Below are 20,592 nucleotides of genomic sequence, written 5' to 3' on the forward strand. Positions count from 1 at the left end.
TTCATGGCTGGAATCACTGGGTTGTTGTAGGTTTTTTCGGGCTATATAAACATGTTCTAGAGGCATTTTCTCCTGACGTTTCGCCTTCATCTATGGCAAGCATCCTCAGAGGTAGTGAGAAATCTGCTCAATGAAAAAACGAATGCTTTTATTTTTAAAGGTTAAATGTGGAACTGAACATTGCTTTTAAAAGAAGAAGCTAATCTGATAAGAAATTATCTGCTAAACCTCACTACCTCTGAGGATGCTTGCCATAGATGCAGGCGAAACGTCAGGAGAAAATGCCTCTAGAATAGTGTTTCTCAACCCTCCTAATGCCGCGACCCCTTAATAGAGTTCCTCATGTGGTGGTGATCCCCAACCATAAAATTATTTTCATTGCTACTTCATAACTATAATTTTGCTATCGTAATGTAAATATCTGATATGCAGGATGTATTTTCCCATGACCAACAGAAAATACTGGAAGGGTTTGGTGGGCATTGACCTTGAGTTTGGGAGTTGTAGTTCACCTACATCCAGACAGCACTGTGGACTCAAACAATGATGGATCTGGACCAAACATGGCATGAATACCCAATATGCCCAAATGTGAACACTGATAGAGTTTGGGGAAATAGACCTTGACATTTGGGAGTTCTAGTTGCTGGGATTTATAGTTCACCTACAATCAAAGAACAGTCTGTGTCCCACCAACGATAGAATTGGGCCAAACTTCACACACATGATCCCCAATACCAACAGACAATACCGTGTTTTCTGATGGTCTTTGGTGACCCCCCCGGGGGTCCCGACCCCAAGGTTGAGAAATGCTGCTCAAGAACATGGCCGTATAGCCCAAAAAAACCTACAACCCAGTTATTAAATATGGTTTTCTGTGGGTGAGCAGATGGCAACTACTGGAAGGCATTTGTTCTGTATCAGAAACTAGAGCTGATGTGGTCTATTCAATGCCATTTTCTGAATCATCCCCCCGGATAACCAAACCAAATCTAAAGTTGACCAAATACTGATTCGTAACCCTTTTGGTACTAATGTTAGAGAGTGGTCCCTGGTCAAAGTGTTCCCTGATCAAAACAAAGGTTGGGAACCACTGATTTAACAAAAAAATATTTACTACAATAGCTTCATTTTCGCAAAGTAAATGCAATTGTGTACATTCCACATTTAAAAGGCAACCATGTATTTGTTTGTTTAACATATAACCTTTAATTAGAATAGCTTTCTTTGCTCTTCTTAAAAATGCAATGCAGAATTGTACAGAGTTGAAAAAAGTAATATATTTGCTTCTTTAATGATTTTATATCCTGCCTTTTCACTATACCGGACCCCTAGGCGATGAAATTATGCTTTAGTTATCAGCTGATTAAATATTTCACTTGATGCATATCTGCCTTACATGGTGACCAATTTGATTATCAGATTCTATTTAAATACATCTGCATATCTTTGAAGCTAAAACAGAGATACTGTAAGACAACTCCAAGCCCTTGAGCTATATATTGCTATGAGTGATGCCCTATGAGAGCCAGGACTTCTTCTGGTGGCAGGCCAAAATCACTGGCAAATACCCAGGCCTTAGAGATGGGGAAGTGAAACTTGGCACGTAGAGCCCGAAGGAAAGATGGCTTGCGTCACTTTCATAAAGGACCATGCAAACAAGAGGCAGGCTAGTCCTTTGTGGATGGTATTGTTCATGGTTCCCAGGATGCATATTTCCCCCCGGGAATGAAAGACAGGAGATTATCTGGTCTGAACCATATTGTCAGGCTGGATCTACACTGCAATATAGTCTAGTTACTGAATTCAGATTATCTGCTTTGAACTGGATTATATGAGTCTGCATTGCCAATTCAAATCAGGGAATTAGGATTCAGAAACAGGATTATATGGCAGTGTAGATGGGATCTCAGTTTCACCTAGAGAAATTCACTGAGCCACTTTGAATTTACATGAGTGTTGACTTGCCAAGTTACCATTCATTCAGTGGATCTACTCTCAGTGGGATTAAGATTTACACAGTGTTATTTTATGTGATGTGTTCAATAATGTTTTATCTGGGTGGGTCAATTTTGGTGTTTTATACTATTTTTTTATCAATGGCATTGGATTGTTGGCAACACTGTGAACCGCTCTGAGTCCCTTTGGGGTTGAGAAGGGCGGTATACAAATCCCACAAAGAAACAGACAATCAGACAAACAAATAATACTATTGCCCCTGATTCAGTCTACTATGTGTTACTAACTAGAGTTTTCAGTAACAAGTAATTCAGATTCAATCCAAGAATGGAAGATTTAGTAATTGTTTGTTGTTATGTTTAATGTTCCATCTAAAACAAATCTGCATCTTTGAGCCATTTTTCTTCTTAGAGCCATCATGGTACCATCCAGTTTCAACCATCCATGGCTTCAAAAATGTATTTTTTTAGAATCTATATAAATAAAAATGTAATGTTAGTTTGTGGGATTAACATAACTCAAAAACCACTGGACAAATTGAAACCAAATCTGGACACAATACACCTATCAGGCCAACAAGTGACCATCACTCATAAAAACACTGAAAAACACAGCAGAAGATTCTTAAAAAGCTAAAAAACCCAAAAATTGCATTACAACGCATGGACAAAATCACATATATACACAAACACACACACATATATATACACACAATACATATACACAGACTGGGCCACAGCAACGCGTGACGGGACAGCTAGTTTCAAATAAAAAAGCAAGTAAACATGCAAGCAGAGCTAGGTTTTGCCATTTTATATAAGGAATGCCATTTTACTACACCACTGTATATAATGGAACTCGAGCATGCATGGGTATTGGTATCTATGTGGATCCTGGAACCAAACCCCAGCAGATGATGGGAACTGTAGTCAAACATCTGAAGGGAGACTATTGCTCAATTTAGGTTTATGACATTCAACATTAACATGTTTTGTCATCTTCAGTTTGATTATGTGATGTGTTCAATAATGTTTTATCCGGGTGGGTCAATTTTGATGTTTTATACTATTTTTTTTTATCAATGGTGATAACTTATTTATTAACTTGCTTGAGAGTTCTGGAGTATGCAAAAACTTAAAAGTACTGTAACATTTGGGTCGGTACTACTAAGGTTATATGCAGAAAATTATAGAAGAACGGTGGTCTTGCTGTAAAACAGTGGGCAAGACTTGGGATACACTACATTGTAGACATAATACAATTTGACATTACTTTAACTGTCATGGTTTAATGCTATGGAATCTTGGGAGCTGTAGTTTGATGAGGCAACAGCACTGTTTGGCAGAAGAAGCTAAAGATATAGTAAAACTGCAGCTCCCAGATTCCATAACATCGAGCCATGGTAGTTAAAGAAGTGTCAAGCTGCATTAACTCTGCAGTGTAGATGCACCTTCTCCCTTCCTTCCATGTTTGTGTGTGTATGTTTCCAGTGATTATTCCCTTCTCACACAAAACCTAGAGAACTTCCTGTGGCATACCACATCTTCCACTGGTGTTTATGGCTAAACCTTATATAGTAAATAGTGGCACGTGACCTCAGAACAGAGAACATATATACATTGAGCATACACATATATTTTAGACTACCCCTCCCCTGCCACGTGTTGTTGTGGCCCAGTCTGGTGATCGGGAAAATAAAGTAATGAGAAAGTATTGGTTTCTAATACATTTAATTTCTTTATGCTTGTGGGTAGACAATATTTCTTCTTGTTTCTTAGTCAGTGTTGATGTGGAGATTATCTGGTTTGCCTACTCTGGAACATGCAGCTTATCATTGTCCTTCCTTAGGGGTTCCTTTCAAATTTTTGATACCATATCTGTTTGTGTGTGTGAATCATATATATTTTTCTATATCTATGGTTGGATGGCTCTTTGTCAGGAGGGCTTTGATTACGTTTTCTTACCCTGGTGAAGGGAGTTGGACTGGATGGCCTTAAGTATTTTCCATTGATCATGGAGGTTCTGTGTGGGAAGTTTGCCCCAATTCTGTTGTTGGTTGTGTTCAGAATGCTCTTTGATTGTAGGTGAACTATAAATTCCAGTAACGACAAGTCCCAAATGTCAAGGTCTATTTCCCCCAAACTCCATCTGTGTTCATATTTGGGCATATGGGATATTTGTGCCAAGTTTGGTCCAGATCCATCATTATTTGAGTCCACAGTGCTCTCTGGATGTAGGTAAACTATAACTTCCAAACTCAAGGTCAATGCCCACCAAACCCTTCTACTGTTTTCTGTTGGTCATGGAAGTCCTGTGTGCCAAGTTTGGTTCAATTCCATCGTTGGTGGAGTTCAGAATGCTCTTTGATTGTAGGTGAACTATAAATACCAGCAACTACAACTCCCAAATGACAAAATCAATTTTTGAGTGATAGTCACTCCTTGGGTTGTTAGGCGTATTCTGTTCAAATTTGGTATCAATTTGTCGAGTGGTTTTTGAGTTATGTTAATCCCACAAGCAAACATTACATTTTTATTTATATAGACTGTACAAATGTGACAAGAACTATTGTTTTTGGTTATTTTGTTGCAAAATGCCATGTACATTTGATGTGCTGCATTGAAAATATAATAATATTCAAGATCCTCTGATGCCAGAGGCAAGGATGGCACGCTCAACCACGCTCAATCCTGTTTACAGAAATTGATTGGATTGGTAGTGGAATACTCCTTCAATACTGGAAATGGGATTGAGTATTTCACCATTTCAAGAAATGGTATGTGTGTGTTCAGGCATGATGCAAACATACAAACACACTTCCAAGTCAGCTATCCACTTATGGCTATCTCCCTACCCATAATTTCATATGGTTTTCTTGGGAAGGAAGAATCAAGGAAATAATAATGCAGTTTGTGTTGGAATTTCCAATTGTTCGACACTACTGTAACTGCCAGGACTCAATGTTATGAATCATGGGAGCTGTAGTTTTACAAGCTGTTTAGCCTTCTCTGCCAAAGTGTGTTGATGCTTCACCAAACTAAAGCTTCCAGAATCCCATAGCATCGAGTCATGACAATTTAGAGGGATGCCAGACTGCATGAATTCTACAGTGCAGATGCATCCTAAGTTTTTATCTTTCTCTGCCAAAGAATGGTGACGCCTCACCAACTCACAGCTCCCATGATCCCATAAAATTGAGCGGTGACAATCAAAACAGTATCAAATTGCTTTAATGCAACAATGTACTTGGTGATTTACGTCATGGAAGGGAAGAACTGAGTAGAAAGATATAGTCATGGTGAATGGAGGGATGTGGACATTGTCCACCAATACATATTGTATGTCTCCTGTGAAATTTCGTGGCTCGAATTTCTAGAAGCATTTCAGTAACTTGAAGACCTCAGTTGAGTATTTAGGAATAGAGTTTACATGTCCAACTAAAAGGGACAGGCAGAGTGACAAAGTGAAAGAGAACAGATGTGTTTTCATTCATTTTTTTAGTGTCTCTCTTTATTTTCAGAGAAAAGTGGGATAATAATAATAATAATAATAATAATAATAATAATAATAATATACATGAACCAGGACCCACTGCTGGGCAACCAGGGCGTGGGCCTGTAGGGCAACTGGAAGTAAAGCAACTACAGAAGCGGCAGAAATTTTCAGTGCCACAGAACTGAACTGTCATTAACGCCTTGAATTGAAAAGTCGATGACAGATCCCAAATGTAGACTCTGCAAGGAAGCAGATGAAACAATAGTTCACATCCTCAGCTGCTGCAAGAAGATGGCGCAGACAGACTACAAGCAGAGGCATAACACTATTGCTCGGATGATTCATTGGAACTTGTGCCACAAATAAATGCCATCTGCCTGCGACAAAGAACTGGTGGGATCGCAAGCTGGAAAGAGTTGCAGAAAATGAACAGTTCAAGCTACTCTGGGACTTCTGAATTCAGACAGAAAGAGTTTTGAAGCACAATACTCCTGACCTCACGATTGGATTGTTGATGTTGCAATACCAGGTGACAGCAGGATTGCAGAGAAACAACTGGAAAAGATGTCACGATATGAGGATTTAAAGATTGAACTGCAAAGACTCTAGCACAAACCAGTAAAGGTGGTCCTATTGGTGACTGACACACTGGGTGCAGTGCCTAAAGATCTTGGCCTGCACTTAAACACAATCGGCGCTGATAAGATTACCATCTGCCAGCTGCAGAAGGCCACCTTACTGGGATCTCTACACATTATTCACCGATACATCACACAGTCCTAGACACTTGGGAAGTGTCTGAAGTGTGATCCAATACAACAGCCAGCAGAGTGTCTGCTGTGGACTCACCTTGTGGTGTTTCAAATAATAATAATAATAACAACAACAACAACAACAACAACAATGTTATGCAATATTTGAATTGTGGAAATTTTCATCTAGGAGGCAAGAATAATTACCCGAAGGGCAGTGCTCTCATTTTGCTTTGGAATACAAGCAGTCCCCAAGTTACAAGCATCTGTCTTACATATGACTCCTAGTTAAGAATGGGGGTGAGCAACAGAAGTGAGAAGAAATCTAGGAAGAGAAATTCACTCCTGAAAGTGTTATCATTGGGGAACGGTGTCTCAAACTGAAGCTGTCTCACCAATCCTTGTTTCCACAACAATCTAAATTTTTCAAAATCCAAGGGACAAAAAGTGAGGTGAAATCTTCTGAACAGGAGCACAGACAGTAAAACAAATAAACTTACATCTCTCTCTCTCTCTCTCTCTCTCTATCTCTATCTGGAGTTACACTTCAAAAATGTACTTGCTCCGACTTACATACAAATTCAGTTTAAGAACAAACCTACAGAACATATCTTGTTCATAACCTGGGAGCTGCCTGTACACTCTGAGGATGTTTACTGATTATATGGAGAAAGGCAGTATAATATCGAGTCTTCCTAAATGCAATATAGCTTCATATTTAATCCAAATTTATACAGCTATGTAGGTATCGTGTTATATATTTTAATCTCAGCGCTATGACAGGCTGCTTTCTTTCATACATGTACGCCCACCATCTAAAAAGTGTGAACGTATCTTGCAGGTGTGAATACAGACAGGACATCACAAGACCACAGATGGAATTTTAAATTGTATGCAGCATCTTGACAAGAGCAGGAGTAAAGCCTAATTTAAAAGTATTTCTCCTCATTTAAATGTTACCAGGTAAGACTGGAAAAATATCCCTGAATCCCTGGTCAGCTTCTGTCACTTCACTTTGTAGATACTTGTTTGTTTCAATTAGGAAGAGGCATTTATGACTTGTGACATGTTGTTGGTGACATGTTGTTGAACTATACCTCCCAGAAGGATGGGTGATGGTCGGAGACAATGGGAATAGTGGCCAGAAACATTTGGAAGCCCACAAGATTCTCATTGGTTGTTATTGACAATTTGTGGCAACCCTCAGGTGAATTTATCATGAAGTTTTGTAGGGCTGAGAGTGTGACTCACCCAAAGTCACTTGGTGTGTTTCCACGATCAACCAGGGATTATAATGACCCTCCAGTTATTCATTACAGAGGGGTTCCCTGGGCTCCTTACATGCAGGTTAGCAAAATCCCATTAATTGCTGTGGGGTGTTTTTCTTCAGGGCATGAGGTGACTCCCAGCCATTCACCATAGGAAGGACCTGTAGGCTCCTGCTTGTGCTTGACATCACGGTGGCAAAACCCCATTCATTGTTGTTGGATGTTTCATGAGGTGACCCCAAGTTATTTATGGGTAAGGGTGTGTCCGTTAAGCTTCTTCCTGTGCTTGACCCCCAGGTGGCAAAACATTAATTGCTATGGGGTGTTTCATGAGGTAACCCACAGTTATTCACCACAGAGGAGTTCCCTGGGCTCCTTACATGCAGGATGGCAAAACCCCATTCATTGCTGTGGGGTGTTTTTCTTCAGGACATGAGGTGATCCCCAGTCATTCACCACCAAAACCCCATTCATTGTTGTAGGGTATTTCATGGAGTGACCCCAAGTTATTCATGGGTGAGGGTGTGTCCCTTAAGCTTCTTCCTGTGCTTGACACTCAGGGTGGCAAAACCCCATTCATTGTTATAGAGTGGTTCTCCTCAGGCCATGAGGTGATCCCCCAGTTCTTCACCACATGAAGAACCTGTGGGCTCCTGCTTGTGCTTGACACTCAGAGTGGCAAAATTTATTTATTTATTTATTTATTTGATGCATTTATTAACCGCCATTCTCAGCCCATTAGGGCGACTCATGGCGGTGTACAATACATATAAAGACAATTTACAAAAGGCTAATTACAACAACATATAAACTATACGACAATTACAGACTACACTAAAAATCCGCTTCGTCTCATAGTGGAATCATAACCAGTCTCATATTCCTTGTTCCATTCCAGTCGTCTTTACCACATTGTTATAGCACTTAATTAAATGCCTTCTCGAACAGCCATGTCTTGAGGCTTTTTCGGAAGGACATGAGGGAGGGCGCCTGTCTGATGTCTGCAGGGAGAGCGTTCCACAGCCGGGGGGCCACCACCGAGAAGGCCCTCTCTCTCGTCCCCGCCAGACGTGCCTGTGAGGCAGGCGGGATCGAGAGAAGGGCCTCCCCAGACGATCTCAAGGTCCTCGTGGGCTCGTAGGCCAAGATGCGGTCCGAAAGGTATTTTGGGCCGGAACCGTTTAGGGCTTTGTAGGCCAAAACCAGCACCTTGAATTGGGTCCGGTAGCAAATCGGCAGCCAGTGGAGCTGGGACAACAAGGGCGTTGTGTGCTCCCTGCCACCCGCTCCAGTTAGTAACATGGCTGCCGCGCGCTGAACCAGCTGAAGCTTCCGGGCCGTCTTCAAGGGCAGCCCCACGTAGAGAGCGTTGCAGTAGTCAAGGCGGGATGTGACCAGAGCGTGTACCACCGTGGCCAAGTCAGACTTCCCGAGATACGGGCGCAGCTGGCGCACGAGCCTGAGCTGTGCAAATGCTCCCCTGGTCACCGCTGAAACCTGGGGATCCAGGCTCAACGATGAGTCCAGGGTCACACCCAAGCTGCGAACCTGCGCCTTCAAGGGGAGTGCGACCCCATCCAGCACAGGCTGTAACCCTATACCCCGTTCGGCCTTGCGACTGACCAGGAGTACCTCTGTCTTGTCTGGATTTAATTTCAGTTTGTTCGCCCTCATCCAGACCGTTACAGCGGCCAGGCACCGGTTCAGGACCTCGACAGCCTCCTTAGTAGCAGGTGGGAAGGAGTGACAGAGTTGGACATCATCTGCGTACAGATGACACCGCACCCCGAAACTCCGGATGATCTCACCCAGCGGCTTCATGTAGATATTAAACAGCATGGGGGACAGTATGGAACCCTGTGGCACCCCACAAGTCAAAGGTTGTGGTGCGGAACAGGAGTCCCCCAATAACACCTTCTGGGTGCGGCCCTCCAGGAATGACTGGAGCCATTGCAAAACAGTGCCCCCAAGGCCCATTTCCGCAAGGCGCCCCAGAAGGATACCGTGGTCGACGGTATCGAAGGCCGCTGAGAGGTCCAGGAGCACCAACAGGGACACACTCCCCCTGTCTAGCTCCCGGCGCAGATCATCCACTAGCTCCCGGCGCAGATCATCCACAAAACCCCATTCATTGCTGTGCGGTGTTTCATGAGGTGACCCCAAGTAAGGGTGTGTCCCTCACAGGAAGTACCCGCAGGCTCCTGCTTGTGCTTGACACTTAGGGTGGCAAAACTCCATTAATTGCTGTGGGGTGTTTCTCTCCAAGGCATGAAGTGACCCCCCCCCCCCCCCCCCAGGTATTCACTAAAGGAAGGACCTCTAGGCTCTTGCTTGTGTTTAGACACTCAGGGCAGGAAGAACCCATGAAACACCCCACAGTACTGAATGAGTTTATTTATTATTTATTTACTAGCCGTCCCCTGCCACGCATTGCTGTGGCCCAGTCTGGTGATCTGGAAAATAAAGTAATGAGAAAGTGTTGGTTTCTAATATATGTAATTTCTTTATGCTTGTGGGTAAACAGTATCATAGATTTGAAAGGAACCCCTAAAGGACAATTATATGTTGCATGTTCCAGAGTAGGCAAACCAGACAACCTCCACATCAACAGTGACAAAGAAACAGCAAGAAATACTATTTACCCACAAGCATATTAGAAACCAATACTTTCTCATTACTTTATTTTCCAGATCACCAGACTGGGCCACAGCAACGTGTGGCAGGTGACAGCTAGTCTATATAAATAAAAATGTAATGTTTGTTTGTGGGATTAACACAACTCAAAAACCACTGGACGAATTGACACCAGATTTGGACACAAGACACCTATCAGGCCAATGAGTGACCATCACTCATAAAAACACTGAAAAACATAGCAGAAGGGACTTAAAAAGCCAACCCCCCCAAATTACAACACATGTGCAAAACCACACATATATACACAAACACACATATATGCATATACACACACAAACACATACACAGAAAGGGGGAAGGAAGGAAGGAGGGGAAGAAGGAGGGAAGGAGAGAAGGAAAGAAAAGAGGGTAGAGAAGAAGGAAGGAGAGAAGGTGGGAGAGGAGGGAAAGAGAGAAAGAAGGAGGGAAGGAGAGAAAGAAGAAAAGAAAGAAGGGAAGGAGGGAGAGAAAGAGGAAAAGAAGGAGGGAAGGAGAGAAGGAAAGAAAGGGGGTAGAGAAGGATGGAAGGAGAGAAGGTGGGAGAGGAGGGAGAGAAAAAGGGAAAGAAGGAGGGAAGGAGAGAAAGAAGGAAAGAAAGAAAGATAGAAGAGGAAAGGAGGCAAGGAGGGAGGGAAGGAGAGAAGGAAAGAAAGGAGGGTAGAGAAGGAAGGAAGGAGAGAAGGTGGGAGAGGAGGGAGAGAAAGAGGGAAAGAAGGAGGGAAGGAAAAAGAAGGAAAGAAAGAAAGAGGAAAGGAGGGAAGGAGGAAGAGAAAGAATGAAGGAAGCAAGGGGAGAAGGAAAGAAAGGAGGGTAGAGAAGGAAGGAAGAGAAGGTGGGAAAGAAGGAAGAGAAAGAGGGAAAGAAGGTGGGAAGGAGAGAGAGAAGGAAAGAAAAAGATAGAAGGAAAGGAGGCAAGGAGGGAGAGAAAGAGAGAAAGAAGGAGGGAAGGAGAGAAGGAAAGAAAGGAGGGTAGAGAAGGAAGGAAGTAGAGAAGGTGGGAGAGAAAGAGGGAATGGAGGGAAGGATTGAAAGAAGGAAAGAAAGAAAGAGAAGGAAAGGAGGGAAAGAAAGAGGGAAAGAAGGAGGGAATGAGAGAAGGAAATTGGAGGGTAGAGAAGGAAGGAAGTAGAGAAGGTGGGAGAGGAGGAAGAGAAAGAGGGAAAGAAGGATGGAAGGAGAGAAAGAAGGAAAGAAAGAGATAGAGAAGCAAAGGAGGGAAGGAGGGAGAGAAAGAGGGAAATAAGGAGGGAAGGAGAGAAGGAAAGAAAGGAGGGTAAAGAAGGAAGGAAGGAGAGAAGGAAATAAAAAAGTGAAAGGGGGGAGGAAGGAGAGAAGGAATGAACCGAGAGAAAGAGGGAGGGAAGGAAGGAAGGAGACAAGGAAGGATGGAACCAAAGAGCAAAGGAAAGGAGAAAAAGAAACAGGTCAAGAAAGAAGAAAAAAGGGAAGGAAGGAGAGAAATAAGGAAGGAGAGAAAGAGGGAGGGAAGGTTGGCCACAGCAACGCCTGGCGGGTACAGCTAGTAATAAATAAAAAACCCATTCAGTGCTGTGGGGTGTTTCATGAGGTGAGGCCCAGATAGTCACCATAGAGGGTGTGTGTGTGTGTCCCCTTAGGCTCCTTGCTGTGCATGACACACGTTTCATGAGGTGACCCAGCAGAGGGGTTCCCCGGGCTTCTTACACCTCATTCCCTGCTTGGGCTTGACGCTCAGGTGGCAAAGCCCCACCCCTCCCTTTTCTCCTCAGGGCACGAGGCGACCCTCAGCTGGAAAATGTGCGCGCGCGCGCGGCTCAGCGAGTAAGGAAAGGAGGAGGAGGCGGCGTCGGTGGGCGTGAGGCGCGTCGGTGCGGCACGAGTGGCTGCTGTTGGGCAGTAGAGTGACACAAAGAGAGAAAGAGAGAGAGAGGGAGGCTGGCACGGGCAGGTCGGGGAAGCCCGGGCGCAAGGGGTTAACTACTGCTGCTGCTTCCCTCTGGGGAAGGGCGCGCGCGTGCGGGTGGAGGAGCGAGGGCGCGCGAGGCAGGGAAGGCGCGAGGCAGAGAAGGCGCGAGGGAGGGGGCGGTGCCTCGCCTTCCTCCTCGCCTTCCTCCTCTTTGCCCCGCATCATCTCCCGCAGTCAAGATGAGCACGGCAGGGAAAGCGCGCCGAGAGCGGGGCAGCCTGGCCGAGTACGAGACCCAGGCGAAAGGTGAGAGGGGTGTGGACCGGGTGAAGCAAGGGGCGCATTGTGTTGCCTAATAATCATCCTCAGGACCATAATAAAAGGGGGTGGTGGCTTCACCTTGGGAAGGAAGGGAAGGAGGGAGGCATGGCGGGGTCCTGCTTTTGCAGAGAGAGAGAGAGAGAGAGCCATTGCGCAGAGGGGTGTGTTGAGAGACAGATTGAAGGCATGCTTAGCCCTCTGGATGTTAGTCAGCCAGCCAGCCTTCTTCCTATAGACTCCACTTGCTTTACTACAATCTGATCCTCTGAAGATGCCAGTCACAGATGCAGGAAAGACCTCAGGAGATGGATTGTCGAAGGCTTTCATGGTCAGAATAACTGATCCTCTGAAGATGCCAGCCACAGATGCAGGAGAAACCTCAGGAGATGGATTATCAAGGCTTTCATGGCTTGCTGTGAGTTTTCCAGGCTGTATGCCCATGTTCCAGAAGCATTCTCTCCTGATGTTTTGCCAGAGGTTGTGAGGTCAGGGGAAAATGCTGCCACACAGCCCAGAAAGCACACAACTCCTCAGCCTTGTGCCCTTGGCGCCCACCACCTTTGGCTCCCCACCCGCCTATTATAAGGCTCACATTTCTCCCCTCTATGCGCTTATTTCTTCCCCTCTGGCAGGCCCGCAGCCAGGATTTTGATTGGGGGGGGGGTGTGTGAGTCTGAGCGAAAGAGGGTCTACCCTAGCAAACCTTTTGTATCGTTACCCCAATACCCCCATGCATATGGGATATATTGAGTGTGGTGATCAGATCATGATATGAATAAACATAACAGTTCAAATAATGCACCAGTAAGGCCTTTTCGCGAACCACCATGAGAATTTGGGGGGGGGGGGCTGAAGCCCCTCAAGCCCCCCCCTCCCCCGCTACATGCCTGCCCTCTGGAAAGGTGAACGAACACCAACCCCAGCCTGAGGATGTTGATGGCAGGAAGCAGGGCTCCATTGCAGGGCTGCTGAGACACACTCTTTTTTCTCCGCCGCCCCTGAAACCTAGATAAAATGTGACCCAGTTTTGGCAGACTGGAGAATATTGTTTGTTATTGCTGCCACTGGTGGTGGTTGAGGAGGCGAGGAGTGGCCAGAATCCAGGATTGGTTCTCCACTTGGTCTCCAGGGTTGGATCATTGATGGTGTTGTCTTCTTCGCTTTCGACCCACATGCCCAGGCCTCCCTGCCAACTCCCCTTTCCGTAGGCACTTCATTGCCACCTCACCTACTGAGACACACTTGCATTGCGTTGCACAGCAGAGCGGTTGACTGGTTGTAATGCAACATCCCTTCTCGGTTCCGGTTGTTCAACTTCCTCTCTTTGGCTCTGAGAGATCAGAGAGCCCTCTGTTTTGTCTTGGCCCCAATGCTGCTACTTCTCTTGGGCTGCTTCCTTCACAGCGTCTTTTTTTGGATGGGCCTCAGTTTCCTATGTCACCGTCAGGACAATCCTAGGTGGCCAGCCTGTTATGGTGTCCAAATGGTTGTTAAATTGCAGTGGATCTCAGCACTGCAGGCCATATGCAGTTGTGGCCTGGCTTACCTGTCCGAACGCATTTCTCCCTATGAACCATCTAGGTCTCTAAGATCGTCTGGGAAGGCCCTTCTCTCGGTCCCGCCTCCTTTGCAGATGTGACTGGCGGGAACGAGAGACAGCCTTCTCAGTGGTGGCTCCTCGGCTGTGGAACGCCCTCCCTAGGGATATCAGATTGGCCCTCTCCTTCCTAACATTTCGAAAAAGAGTTAAAACCTGGCTCTTTGAGCAAGCATTCGCAGATGCAGTGTGACATTTACTGAATGATTGGACAATGCGACTGGAAAATGATTCTAATAATGAGACACTGAGGACTTGTGTTTTATTGTTTTTATTATTTTTATATGGTTTATACTATGTATTAATGTTTTAACTATATTAACTATATTTTATGTTGTTGGGGGCATTGAATTATGCCGATTGCAAACTGCTTTGAGTCACCTTCGGGTTGAGAAATATGGTAAATCAATCAATCAATCAATATGTCTTGAGTGGGAAGGTCAGTGGGGCCTATCACTCACAGCGATTTCCATGGAACATAATGCGTTGGAAACCCTCTTGAGCTCAAGAGTTGTGAGAGACAATTCTGATCCATTTTAACGAATTTGCACAGGAAACTGACGTGTGGCATGAACCCTTGGTAGAAATCTGCCTTAAATCTCCTGTCATTCGCGGTGGTGCCACAAGGAAGCAAAGGAGGGAGGGACCCACTCAGCAGAATAAGCTCAATATGCCACACAAGTTATAAGGCAAATCCAAGAGTGGGAAGTATGTGATATTTCGGATGTTGGACTCTGATATGCCCACTGCTTGGGCATGGGTCTGGGGATGTGTCTACCTATCAGGATGAGGTGGATTGGCTGCTCTTGTGGTGCAGGGATAATAATGTGGTTCTTAACATCAATAAGACCAAGGAGCTCATAGTGGACTATGGAAAGAACAGATGAGAAATCCAACTCTTGGTCATAAATGGAGACCAAGTAGAGCGTGTGACCAGTTTTAAGTTCCTGGGTGTCACTGTTAAAGATGTTTTGATCTGGGGCACTCATACAGCAGTGTTGGTTAATAATAATAATAATAATAATAATAATAATAAACTTTATTTATACCCCGCCATCATCTCCCCGAACGGGGACTCGGGGCGGCTTCCATGAGGTCAAGCCCAAACAACAAATTACAATAAAATAAAATGCAAATTACAATAAAATAAACAACATATACAATAAACAATATACACAAAACTTAAAAAAGCAGTAAACCAAACATAGTGACAGTGAACGGGCCGCATGTACATAAAATGATTTAAAAATTCAGGGTGAGATAAGAGGGCCCAGTAGAGATTGTACTACCTGAGACATCTAAGGAACCAACAATTGAACAGAAAATTTATTTATTTATTTATTTATTTACTTGACTTGTATACCACTTTTCTCCCCACAGCGGGGGGCTCAAAGCGGTTTCCAACATAATTATGGCAAAATTTAATTCCTCACATACAGAAACCTAACATAACAATAATAACATACAATTATCAATTAAATCATAAAACATGACATCATTTAACATGGAATTAAAAACGTATCAATATAAACATTAAAATCACACAATCCAACAATGGTAGTCCAGGCCGTTCCACATATCATATCTATTGCACATAACCCCTGATCATTCCTTGTACTACTTACTGCCTAAAGGCTTGGTCCCATAGCCAAGTTTTTACTTTTCTTCTGAAGGTCAGGAGGGAGGGCACTGATCTAATTTAGTTGGGGAGGGAGTTCCGTTGCTGAGGAGCCACCACTGAGAAGACCCTGTCTCTCGTCCCCACCAATCGCACTTGCGAGGGAGGTGGAACCGAGAGCAGGGCCTCCCCAGATGATCTTAATCTCCGAGATGGTTCACAGAGGGAGATACGTTTGGACAGGTAAGATGGTGACTTTCAACTGCTATGCTAGAGTGTCCTAACCTACTGCATCTGTGCATGGTTTGGTAACTGCACAGTGGTAAATAGGAAGTCACTCCAAAGGGTCACCAGTTCTGCACATGGAATCATTGGTTGCCCCCTCCCCTCTTTGGAAGAACTTTGTAAGTCCCACATCCTTAAGGAAGCTCATAACATTCTTAAGGACCCATCTCACCCGGCATATTCTTTTTTTACAATTATTGCCATATGGCAGGCGGTACAGGGTGACAAAGGCAAGGACAAACAGACTGAGAGACAGAGCTATGGCTATGATGAACTCCATGTTTTGGCATTGATGTGGCATTGGGGGCTATGTGGTGGTGGTTGGGGTTGTGGAGGGATGGGTGTGTTGTTTTGTGGTGTGTGCTGGGGAAGGCGTTTAATTTTGTTGTATAAGAGCACAACTCTGCCAGATGTTGGCTGGCTGGAGGACCTACAAATGCTTTGAGAAGTGTTCTCTCTAGGAGTCTTTAGGTCCTTTGGCATGACTCTATGGTCAATTGGAGGATCTAGACTCAAGGGTCCTCAAACATTTTAAACAGAGGATTGGTTCAGGTCGTTGAGAGAAAGAAATATGAGCAAATTCCTATGCACACTACACATATCTTATTTGTAGTCTAGAAATCTATAAAAGAATAATACAATATTTAAAATGAAAAACAATTTTAACCAACATAAACTTACCAGTATTTCAATGGCAAGTGTGGGCCTGCCTTTGACTGATAAAAAGTGAAGTTATTTAGGATTGTTGTTGTTGTTGTTGTTGTTGTTGTGTGCCTTCAAGTCGTTTCAGACTTATTGCAACCCTAAGTCTAATATTTAGGACGGGGGCCGGGTAGATTACCTTGGAGGGCTACATCTGGCCTGTGGGACCTCTGATCTTGGCTCCTACTACACTGCCATATAATCCAGCAGATAATCCACATTATATGATTTGAACTGGATTATATGGGCCTACACTGCCATGTAATCCAGTTCACAGCAGATAATCTGGATTTTATATGGCAGTTTAGAAGGGGCCCTAGAGATTCCTGGAGAGGGCATCTTAATCAAATCTGTCAATAATAAAATCTGCAAAATTCAAACACATAAATGTAAAGATTAACTATATTCATGTTTGTGACAGCTGACAGTCAGATAGTCATTGAGTGACAGTGCGGCATTGGGGATTCCTATCGGATCCAGCTGCATTCTTTGCACATTTCTGCTCAGTGATGAAGGGACTGAACCCTCTTTAAGTTCTGTAACCTGGCTGGATTTTAAGGTGGATTTCAAGGGTCATATTGGGAAGCAGATTTTAACCGTAACACATTGGCTACATGCTGGATGCTGGATCTCAGCTGATGCTAACATATTTTTCCTCCCAATAACATTCAACAATTTTCAAGGATGTATTCTTGGTGCTGAAATGTGGAGAGGTGTGGCATTTGATTTGCTATGCTTTTCCCTCAAACTTCGCTATTAATCTTGTCATCCTCACTGAAATTTTAGTCTTGGGCATGTAGTTGTGGTAGTACAGGAGCTGTGGTAGCGCAATGGGTTGAACCCTTGTGCTGGCTGAATTGCTGACCTGAAGGTTGGTGGTTCGGATCTGCGAGACGGGGGTGAGCTCCCATCTGTCAGCTCCAGCTTCCCATGTGGGGGCATGAGAGAAGCCTCCCACAGGATGGTAACACATCCAGGCATCCCTGGACAACGTCAATTCTCTCACACCAGAAGCGACTTGCAGTTTCTCATCTCACTTCTGACACGATATAAAAGCTGTAGCAGCAAATATCAGTGGGAGGGACACAACAAGAGGGAAGAAGAGGTGGCACCTGGCTGTCTGCTTCATGATGAAGCAAATGAGAAGGAAGCTATAATGTGAGAAAGAAAGAGAAATGGATGCAAAGCGGATAGATCTCAGTGAAAGAAGAGAGGAAGATACAGATGATAAAAGAGGAACAAAAAGACAGAACGTTGGTTTCCAGAGGAGAAGAAGTGTCTGCAACATGTAGAGACACTCAGTGGAAGACAGTGGAGAATGGGGCAACAGGACACCAAAGATGGAAAGTGATGATGCCATGAACATTGCTGAAGTGTGGAAGAAGAAGAAGGCTGTCAAAGAGGTAAGAGTTTCAGAGAGACTAAAGAAACAGGAAAAGAGTGAGGATGAAGAGTGGGTGGAGGGAGGCAAAGGTAGAGCAAAAATGAACAGAATTAATAAAAAGGAAGTTCAGTGGGTTCTTAGGATCTACTGGGTTTTGGTTCCAGGACGTGCATAGGTAACAAAATCTATGAGTGCTCAAGTATCATTATATGCAATGGGTATAGTAAAATGGTGCCCCTTATATAAAATAGAAAAAAAAAATCAGAATTTGTTTTTAATGGCTTAAAATATTTTTTATTTTAAAAAACCCATCTTTAAGATATGGATTCTTGAATCCATGGCTACAGAATCCATGGATATAATAATAATTTTTATAATAATAATCTTTATTTATACCCCGCCACCATCTCCCCAACGGAGACTCGGAGCAGCTTACATGGGGCCAAGCCCGGACAATATTACATCAAAAAACAAAACAGAAACAACAAGCAACACCATCAAAATTACATTGAAAAAAACACATGAATACAATAACAAAATAACATTACAAAAACTTTATAATTTTGTACACAGTATGGTTGAGTTCTAAATTTTAGTAGGTGTATAGATTAGGTGGCATGGCAAGTTAAACCGCTGAACTGCTGAGCTTGCTGACCAAAAGGTTGGTGGTTCAAATCTAGGGAGCGGTGTTAGGCCCAACTTCTTCCAACATAGCACTTTGAGAACATGCACATGTGAGTTAATCAATAGGTTTACCTTCAGCGGGAAGGTAACGGTGCTCCATGCAGTCATGGCAGCCACATGACCTAGGAGGTGTCTACGGACAACACCAGCTCTTTGGAGATGAGCACCACCCCCCAGAGTTGGACACAGCTGGACTTATTTATTTATTTATTTAAAATATTTATATTCCTCCCTTCTCACCCCGAAGAAGACTCAGGTCACAGTACAGCATATAGACGACAAACATTCAATGCCGGACAAGAATTCATTATATGCAAAGATAAATATTGAAAACATTTATCTCAATATTAAAATACATTGTTTAAATACCCTCTTGACTAAATATCAAGGGGAAACTTTTACCTTTTATAGACTAGCATGTTAAAAAATAGACCTGCAGATTGATATGTCAGTGTGATAGTTTAAATCAGTAGTTCCCAACCTTTGGTCCTCCAGGTGTTTTGGCTTCAGCTCCCACAATTCCTAACAGCTGGTAAGCTGGCTGGGATTTCTGGGAGTTGAAGTACAAAACAACTGGAGAACCAAAGGTTGGGAACCACTGGAAAATTGCTCACAATAATTAATTGCTTTGATATAATAGGTAAGTTCTTTCAAAATTTAGTACATGGCTAGGTTGTAGTAGCATGGGTTTTTTTTCTTCAGGTGGAAAAAAAAAACTTAAATAAAGAAACCCTGACTTATTTCAATTGAAAAATTAACTGCTGTATTAATTTGTTTATTCCAGATGTTGCTGCTGTTGTTGTTCCTGACATAAGACAAGACATTAAGAAACCTTTCACTCCCTGGATTGAAAAATATAGTTCCTCATCATGGCAGGGGCAAAGCTGCAACGCTTATAACCAGAAAGGGGAAAAATTAGGGGAATATTCACAATTATAGTGCTATGATTCCACATTAAATTGTTATGGTTCCATCTGATGAAATCCTGGACTTTTTAGTTTAGGGCCCTTCCACATAGCCATATAAACCAGAATATCAAGGCAGAAAATCCCACAATAACTGCTTTGAACTGGGTTATCTGAGGATGCTTCCAGACAGGCCGTTATCCCAGGAGCATCCACGTTTAAAAAACACGGATGTTCCCGGGGTCCATCTACACACACCCCAGAAAGTGCGCACATTCTGGGGTGAGTGTCCAGATGTTCTCTTTGAACTTCCCGGGAGAACACCTGGAAACTAATCCCCTCCCCAAAAGCCTCAAGAAGCTCTTTAAAAAACAAAAGTACTCACCTGGCCTCCAATAGAGGGCTGTCGGAGCTCTCCTGGCGCATAGAAATGACACACCAAGAGAAAGGGGGGGGGGCAGGAGTGATTTTCCTCCTACCCCCTTTCTCCTAGCTCGTCATTTCTAAGTCCCATGAGAGCTCCGGCAGTCCTCTGATGGAGGCCGGGTAAGTACTTTTGGTTTTTAAGAGGCTTTTTGGAGTTTTTTGGGGGAGGGGGTTGGTATTCTCACAGTTTTCCAGGCTATTCCTCTATTAGAGGGCTGCCAGAGCTCTCCTGGCGCATAGAAATGACACACCAAGAGAAAGGGGGGGGGCAGGAGTGATTTTCCTCCTACCTCCTTTCTCCTAGCATGTCATTTCTATGTGCCACAAGAGCTCCGGCAGCCCTCTAATGGAAGCCGGGTAAGTACTTTTGGTTTTAAAGGTTTTTTTTGGAGTTATTTGGGGGGAGGGGGGTTGATACTCTATTTTAGCCCGGAAAACCACGCTGGAAGTGGTGGGTTTGTCCTGCGCCTTCCAAGAAGACATGGAATAAACCCACTATCAAATTAATTTGCCACAAGCCAGGGTTTTCCAGGATGTCTTCTGGACTGCCTCCTTTTTATTGCAGTAACACCCGCATTAAAGGGGCTGTTTAGATGCGGCTTGAGTCCACACTGCCATATAACCCAGTTCAAAGC

The 20,592-nt window shown here is 43.9% G+C and overlaps 1 protein-coding gene across 4 annotated transcripts in view; it reads left to right on the plus strand.

The window, feature by feature from the left end:
• The first annotated feature begins 11,967 nt into the window (after positions 1-11,967).
• Positions 11,968-20,592, plus strand: part of ARHGAP4 (Rho GTPase activating protein 4) — an 84,660-nt gene continuing 76,035 nt past the window's right edge. For all 4 annotated transcript variants that reach the window (XR_009630674.2, XM_060763188.2, XM_060763190.2 and 1 more), the window contains exon 1: positions 11,968-12,341. Coding sequence is in view for 3 of the 4 variants with exons in the window: in XM_060763188.2 (XP_060619171.2) it covers positions 12,275-12,341 (67 nt within the window). In the remaining variant the exon portion in view is untranslated. The remainder of the gene's footprint in view (positions 12,342-20,592) is intronic.

This window comes from Anolis sagrei, chromosome 2 (assembly GCF_037176765.1).
Source record: "Anolis sagrei isolate rAnoSag1 chromosome 2, rAnoSag1.mat, whole genome shotgun sequence".
NCBI lineage: Eukaryota > Metazoa > Chordata > Lepidosauria > Squamata > Dactyloidae > Anolis > Anolis sagrei.